General features: G+C 44.9%; 1 protein-coding gene across 1 annotated transcript; it reads left to right on the top strand.

The window, feature by feature from the left end:
• Window positions 1-5,644: 5,644 nt before the first annotated feature.
• LOC141021616 (uncharacterized) lies at window positions 5,645-7,628 on the top strand. Its single transcript, XM_073497457.1, has 7 exons — window positions 5,645-5,676; window positions 5,910-6,147; window positions 6,227-6,447; window positions 6,527-6,842; window positions 6,921-7,022; window positions 7,183-7,266; window positions 7,356-7,628. Exons 1-7 carry the CDS (start codon window positions 5,645-5,647, stop codon window positions 7,626-7,628), a joined length of 1,266 nt encoding a protein of 421 aa, XP_073353558.1.
• Window positions 7,629-8,484: the final 856 nt, after the last annotated feature.

The raw sequence follows: 8,484 nt of genomic DNA, 5'->3' as shown, positions 1-8,484 counted from the left end.
CTCGGAAATAGCCATATACTCGGCATCAGTAGTGGAACAAGCCACAATAGACTGCAAAGTTGCTCTCCAACTCACAGCACAACCACCAATGGTGAAAACATAACCTGTGAGTGATCTCCTCTTATCCAAATCACCAGCAAAATCAGAATCAACAAAACCAACAAGTCCATCTCCAGTTTTCCCAAACTGTAAATAAGCATTAGAAGTACCTCGCAGGTATCTGAAAATCCACTGAACTGCTTTCCAATGCTCTTTTCCAGGATTAGCCATTTATCTACTGACAACACTCAATGCATATGATAAATCAGGACGAGAACAAACCATGGCATACATAAGTGAACCAACTGCACTCAAATAGGGAACTCTAGACATGTACTCAATATCTTCATCTGACTTAGGACATAAAGCTGATGATAATTTGAAGTGTGCAGCTAACGGAGTACTCACCGGCTTGGCATTATGCATACTAAAACGACGAAGAACTTTATCAATATATCCCTTCTGACTTAGATATACTTTTCCAGACGGTCTATCTCTGGATATTTCCATGCCAAGAATTTTCTTTGCTGCACCCAAATCCTTCATCTCAAATTCATTACTCTATTGCTTCTTTAGTTCATTAATCTCTGACATACTCTTTGCAGCAATAAGCATATCATCAACATAAAGGAGCAAATAAATAGTTAAACTATTGACAGTTTTCAAATAAACACAACTATCATAATTAGACCTTTTGAAACCTTGAGAGAGCATAAAAGTGTCAAATCTCTTGTACCACTGTCTCGGGGATTGCTTCAATCCATAAAGAGATTTCTTTAACTTGCAGACAAGCTTTTCTTTTCCAGGAATAACAAAACCTTCAGGTTGTTCCATATAAATATCCTCTTCTAATTCTCCATGTAAAAATGCAATTTTAACATCCAATTGTTCAAGCTCAAAATCATGCATGGCAACAATACTGAGTAAAGTGCGAATAGAGTTATGCTTCACAACAGGAGAAAAGACTTCGTTATAGTCAATACCTGGAATCTGACTGTAACCTTTAGCAGCTAACCTTGCTTTATATCTTGTCTCATCATTAGGAGAAACACCTTCTTTCCTCTTGAAAACCCACTTGCAACGAATAGGTTTCTTCTCAATCTTACTAAATCCCAAGTGCCATTCTTTTCAAGTGATTCCATCTCATCATGCATAGCGGTCATCCACTTATTACTATCACCAGAAATAATAGCCTCGGAATATGAAGAAGGCTCAACATTACCTTCAATTTCTTCTGCAACAGATAAAGCAAAAGAAACAATATTGCACTCTTCAATTAACCTGTCAGGTTTATTAATACCCCGCCTAACTCTGTCACGTGCAAGATTCCAACTGGGTGGAACAATAGGCTGATTTGGAGTGGGAGTGACATGATCATCATTAACGACGGGTTCATCATATGCATCAACAATTTCATTACCAGATGTATCACCTGAATCAATAACATGCTCCACCTGAACAGTAGGCTCCTGAACAATAGGCTGCTGTTCACTCTCAACGGGAACATTAGTAGATGAAACATCATGTAACATAGCAGATTCATTAACGATAACATTTCTGCTAATAACAACCTTCTGGGTTTCAGGATTCCACAATTTAAAACCTTTAACACCAGACTTATAACCAAGAAAGATGCACTTAACAGCCCTAGGCTCCAATTTTCCATTATCAACATGAGCATAAGCAGTGCAACCAAAAACTCTCAACTGTGAATAATCAGCAGGTGAACCTGACCATACCTCAATTGGATTTTTCTTATTAAGAGCAATAGATGGTGAACGGTTAATGGGATAACAAGCAGTGGAAGCGGCCTCAGCCCAAAAACGCCTATATAAACCTGCATTGGACAACATGCAATGGGTTCTGGAAATAATGGTCCTGTTCATACGCTCAGCAACACCGTTTTGTTGAGGAGTATAAGGAACGGTGTAATGTCTGACAATGCCTTCAGACTTGCAATAATTCTTAAATTGCTTTGAACAGAATTCCATACCATTATCAGTGCGAAGTATTTTTACCTTCTTTTCAGTTTGTCTCTCAATCATAATCTTCCACTCCTTAAAAGCTGAGAATGCTTCATATTTATGCTTCAAGAAATAAGGCCAAACTTTTCTCGAATAATCATCAATAATAGTCAGCATGTAACTAGCACCACCTAGTGACTTCTTGCGAGATGGTCCCCATAAATCTGAATGCACATAATCAAGAATACCTTCAGTTGTATGAGTCGAAGTGTTGAACTTCACCCTCTTGTGTTTGCCGAAGATACAATGCTCACAAAATTTCAATTTACCAGGTTCATATCCATCAAGAAGACCTCTCTTATTTAACTCTGCCAAACTAAGTTCACTCATATGTCCAAGACGCATATGCCAAAGGTTAGCAGCATCACAATCGAAATTCTTTGAAATAACTGGAGTAGCGTTACCTGAAACGGTAGAACCTCGAAGGTAATAAAGACCATTGGTCGAACTCAAATCACCTTTCATCACAATAAGGGAACCTTTGGTGACTTTCAAAACACTATCTCCACCTGAATACTTGTATCCCTTTGCATCAAGGGCACTCGTAGAAATAAGATTTCTCTTCATCTTCGGAATATACCGAACATCTGTCAAAGTTCTGATTATGCCATCACACATCTTGATTCGAATAGAACCTATGCCTTCAATCTTACATGGTGAATTATCAAAACCCAAAACGGAACCAGCAGCAGTAGTGGAATCAAAAGTATTAAACCAATCTCTATGTGGACACATATGAAAAGTGCATGCAGTGTCAAGTACCCACTCATCACTGGTCTCAACACATCCAGCAATAACGGCAAGAGCATCATCGGAACTATCATCACGAGCAACGTTAGCAGAATTTTCACCTTGTTTGTTACCTTTCCTCTTTTCTTTATTCTGCAACTTGAAACACTCAGAGATGTCATGCCCGTCTCTCTTGCAATACCTGCAATACTTCTTGTCTCTAGATTGCGACCGGCCCTTGTAGCCATTCTTACTTTTGCCTCTGTTTCCATTATGTGAGTTCTTCTCCTTTGTCCTGCCACGAACAGATAATCCCTCTGCTTGGGATGAACTTGAACCATCATGAGGCACCATTAGTTTCATCTTCTCCTTGGAGTTCAAAGCTTCATAAACTTCATTAAGTGTGAGAGTATCACGACTGTATAATATGGTGTCTCTAAAATTGGTATAAGAACTTGGCAGTGAACAAAGTAACATTAAAGCAGTATCTTCCTCTTCACACTTAACCTCCATTGCAGCTAGATCAGAGATGATCTCTTTAAATTCTGAAATATGATTCAAAATATTACCTCCCTCGCGTAACCTGTGCAGGAATAATTTTTGCTTCAGATGCATCTTGCTGGTGAGATCTTTAGTCATGCAAATCCCTTCCAGCTTTAACCATAGAGCGGCGGCAGTTTTCTCGCTCAAAACTTCCTGCAAAATATTATTATGCAAATGGAGTTGAATTTGTGACAAAGCCTTACAATCAATTCTTTTCTCCTCATCAGTCCAGTCCTGAATTCTGTTCTTCCCAAAGCTATCCAGTGCTTCATCATAGTCGGACTGTGCCAGCAACGCCCACATCTTGACTTGCCATAGGGTAAACCTTGTGTCACGGTCCAACAGCGGAAGATCGTACTTCATGGATGCCATGAGAAGATTAAATCTGTGTGCACAAAGTAGTACAAGCCGGAAGAAAAAAATTCTTGATAGAATTAATATGCGGAGCAAACAAAACAGAGTAAATAGCACCTGATAGTCGCTGGACAGTGGACGTAGCGATTGAACAGAGAACAAAAAATCTGATCTGTAGATCAGTCTCGACGTCCATGTGAGTAGTAGTAGTACTCAACTAGTACTAGTAGGTCACGGAGTAGAATAGTACTAGCACTAGGTACTGTAACCTTGTAATCTCACGCGAGTAGGAGCAGCAGCAGCTTGGTAGGCTTGACGTGATGCAACAGACAAGCAAATCGATTGTACCTCGGGACTTGATCCTTCACGGTAGCAGCAGCAGACCAGGCACACGCATGATGCGCGTATATCCGCGAGGACAAGCAGCGGCTCGCAGATCAAAGTCAAACTGACTGAATCGGTGAGAGTGGAGATTGACGTCTCGGTGGAGGCAAATTTGACAATTTTGACCTGGAAACGAAATAAATTCACAGAATGAACTGGGTGCGAAACTATTTCACACCCCTAACCCTTTTGTGTAGCGCCCGCCACGCCGTCGCCACACCCTACGGTGCAGCGCCTAGCTCCGGGGCGTTGCACCTCTGTCCACTGTGGGCGTTGCACCTCTGTCCACCGTGGCAGCCCATGGGCCCGCACCCAGCAGTGCAACGCCTCCGAGCTAGGCGCTGCACCTGTAATGTGCAGCGCCTAGCCGCTAGGCGCTACACGTGTAATGTGCAGCGCCTAGCGGCTAGGCGCTGCACTGTGACTTATCTGCAAACGCGCCAGCCCTCTCCTCCCCCACCCTCCCCATTGGCAGTTACAGAAAAATAGGGCGGCGGCCATCTGCACTCCCCCTCTCAATCCCCTCTCCCAAATCCTTCCGATCCGACGATTTGGTCCGTGCATTTGTTCACCAATCCATCGTAGAAGGTACTCTCCTCTGATCCCCTTCTTTCTATCCATAGAAAATATTATATTTTGAAGATTTGGGGAACCCTTGTTTGAATCTTGCATGTATTAGATTTGGGCAACTTTTGTTTGAATCTTGCATATATTAGATTTGGGGAACCCTTGTTAGATTAGAATGTGGTTTGGATAGATAGGTTGACATGTTATTTATATAGTTTGGATACATAGATTGACATGTTATTTCTATGGAGAAGTTATTTGTATGAAGTAGGCCCAAGTAGGGGGAAGCACCATATGCTTTGAATCTTGCATGTAGTAGGCCTACTTTAGTTTTTTTGAATTGAAAAGATAATCGTGTTGACAAGAATGCTTTGTTGAAATTGTTAGGATGGTTTGGCTTCTCGATGATCATTGGGACAAACAACACCGGTCGTACGCTATGTCGGTGCAGCAGCGGGTAATACTGAAAGTGGCCGGTGTTATGAATTTCGTATGTTTTTTCAAACACAAATGCCCCATATGTAATGTTATGATTTGTTTGTTTGTAGGAGCTTGCACCTCTGAAGCTTCGGTCTCACGGGATCAGCCTTGGAGGGATGCGCTATGATGAGCGGTACACACCTTATGTTAGCAAGGCAGGACTTCTCCCTTTCATTGAGTTGGTCCGCCGGTCGACGCCACCCAACAATGCTGCAACACTCACCGCGCTTATTGATCATTGGAGGCCGGAGACACACACTTTCCATCTTCGGACCGGGGAGATGACCGTGACGCTGCAGGATATTGCTATGATCACCGGTCTTCCTATCGATGGCAATCCTTTATGTATGAACACCGATTCTGAAGGGTGGCGCGCGCAGATGCATGCCCTTATCGGTATGGTTCCTCCGGAGCCTCGGGAGCCATAAAGGGAAGATAAGAAGAAGGAAAGAGTCGCAGCGGGCGCTACTTTCACGTGGATATCATCGAACTTCGCTCATTGCCCCGATGATGCTAATGAGGACATGGTGAAGACATATGCTCGTGTCTACATGTGGTACGTGATATCGAGGACAATGTTTGCTGATGGCACAGGCAAGAATGCTCCATGGATGTGGCTGAAGGCATTGACCGTCTTCGATAGCAAATGGAGTTGGGGTTCGGCGACACTAGCTTACTTGTATCGACAGGTATGAAGTTGTTTCCTTTTCACTTCATTGATACATTATCAATGCGCTCTTGCGGCAAATTTGACCATGTTCTTTTTTATGTGCAGTTGGCCGATGCCAGTTGTAGGCACACTGGAGGTATTGGTGGTTGTCTGCTCGCACTTTCCATATGGAGCTGGGAGCGTTTGCCGGTTGGACGACCTAAGACCGTGAAGTACGAGGATTGGGACGATAAAGACGACCCACTACGGCTCCCCACTTGGGCTTACAAGTGGGATGTGTTAAATGAGACGACGGATGATCCCTCGGTAATGTACAAGTTGTACAAGAGCGAGCTGGACGCGATCACGCCTGAGCAGGTGAACCGACCTTGCATAAGTGATTATCATGCTTGTATCTTCACTCGATATCAATTTTGCATTCAATCCCATTTTGCAGGTGGAATGGGAGCCGTATGGAAAAGGAGAGAGTTTTGGTAACCCTATAGAGTTCAGGCTTAATCCGATGTGCATTAGGGATAGGGATCTCTGGCATATGCGGTGCCCACTGATATGCAACTGGGCGGTTGAGCTTCACCTGCCACATCGGGTGTTCCGCCAGTTTGGTTTGTTCCAGCCACACCCGCCGGAGTGGGAGGACACGGACAAGTTGCTACACGCGTAAGATATAATTAACCTTGAGCACTTAGCAGCTTCTCGACGGTTTCGATGATGCTAATATTCTGTTTCTAACTTGCAGGTTGGATAGGAAAAAGCAGCGGAAGATCAAGGATTGGGCCAGCCATCACAGGAAGTATGTCGTGCAGTTCGCTCTTAGTGTGGAGCAAGCAAGGGCTGGAAAACGAGCCCAGCTTCGTGAGCACTGCCCGATCGCGTTCAACAACTATCTCGCATGGTTTCTTGCAAGTACCCGCGTGGAGGTATGCCAGCCGGCGTATGCTGAGGAGATTCTGGAAGAACCCACCGTTTTTGATGAGGTAGCCCAGCACCAGTACAACGCATTAGTCAGGAAAGGCAACTCGGTGATCCCTTCAGCTCCAATGATGAACTTTGTGGTTAGCCCTTTTTGCTTTTCCATTCGCACTTTTCACATCTTCGCTTGCCTAACACTTTGATACCGTTTCTGTTCATAGCGTGCCCAGATCAAGAAAGCAGCTGACGAGACCGAGACTATTCTCGAAACAACCCCGGCTGGCAAAAGTGATGGGGAAGGTGCACTTCGAGAATTCATTAAGGTACTTTCCATGTCTCATTCAAACTAGCACTTAACATTTGTTGGTACGTTCCATGTCTCATTCACTTGTACATGTTGCAGCGCCAGGGCCAAAAGTTAAGGCGGCTATCAAACCTTTTCGGTTGTCGTGACCCCGAGTATGTATCACCAGAACGGTCTAGGTCGGCGACACCATCAGATCCCGCTACGGGCAGAGCCATGGTGAACCTTTCGAGGATGAGGATGTGGGTGTGGTCACCCAAGAGGTATGTCATGACGATATATATCCATTTGTTGATGCATTGCTAACTATATCCTCACACACGGTCTTTCCATATCTTTTGTTGATGCATAGGTTGTTGATGATATGACCTTGGGGACGTACCGGGCTCGGTCTGCATACGAGTTGAAGCCTAGGAGGGGAATCAACAAGTACACACCTGAAGACTTCACCCAAAGAGGCAAAAGGATGGTCGACACCTCGCGGATGGCGGCTTTGGATGAGTATTTGGATGACGATGTCGAACCGGAGGCGGAGCCGGAGCCGGAGTGGGTTCCTCTTCCTAGGAAGGTGAAGAAGATAAGCGTCAAGAGGGGGGGAGGATCAAGCAAGCGTGGAAAGCACTAGTCATCTTAGTTTTTTTATAATGTTGAACTTCGAGTGCGATTTGTTATGTCGTTGAACTTGGAGTGGTCGTACCTTTTATGTCGTTGAACTTGGAGTGGTGGTAGCTCTATGGTAAACTGGAACTTATTGTGATGGTCCTTTCTAAGAAATGATGTCTTTTGTGAACCCTTTTTGAACCTGAATGTTTGTTATACTAATTGTTGAACTGTGGCTGAAAAAGACCCAGTAGAGGGGGGGGGAGGAGGCACAGTAGGTAGGCCTCAAGTTTCAGGCAAAAAATTGCTAAGCGTTTGTGCAGCGCCCAGCACGGAGGCTCCACACTCTACAGTGCAACGCCTGAGAGCTAGGCGTTGCACTGTAGAGTGTGGCGCCTCCGTGCTAGGCGCTGCATATGTCTGTAACTAGCCATACTTCTGTTGCTTTCTGGATAGCTACAGACATATGCAGCGCCTAGCTTGGAGGCGCCGCACGCTACAGTGCAACGCCTAGCACGCAGGCGCTGCACTATAGAGTGTGGCGCCTCCAAGCTAGGCGCTGCATATGTCTGTAACTAGCCATACTTCTGTTGCTTTTCTGGATAGCTACAGACATGTGCAGCGCCTAGCTTGGAGGCGCCGCACTCTACAGTGCAACGCCTAGCACGCCGGCGCTGCACTATAGAGTGTGGCGCCTCCAAGCTAGGCGCTGCATATGTCTGTAACTAGCCATACTTCTGTTGCTTTTCTGGATAGCTACAGACATGTGCAGCGCCTAGCTTGGATGCGCCGCACTCTACAGTGCAACGCCTAGCACGCCGGCGCTGCACTATAGAGTGTGGCGCCTCCAAGCTAGGCGCTGCATATGTCTGTAACTAGCC

The sequence above is a fragment of the Aegilops tauschii genome, chromosome 4 (assembly GCF_002575655.3).
Source record: "Aegilops tauschii subsp. strangulata cultivar AL8/78 chromosome 4, Aet v6.0, whole genome shotgun sequence".
Taxonomy (NCBI): domain Eukaryota; kingdom Viridiplantae; phylum Streptophyta; class Magnoliopsida; order Poales; family Poaceae; genus Aegilops; species Aegilops tauschii.
Note: the sequence above shows the minus strand (reverse complement) of the source record. Positions and strands in the feature narration are given on the sequence as shown.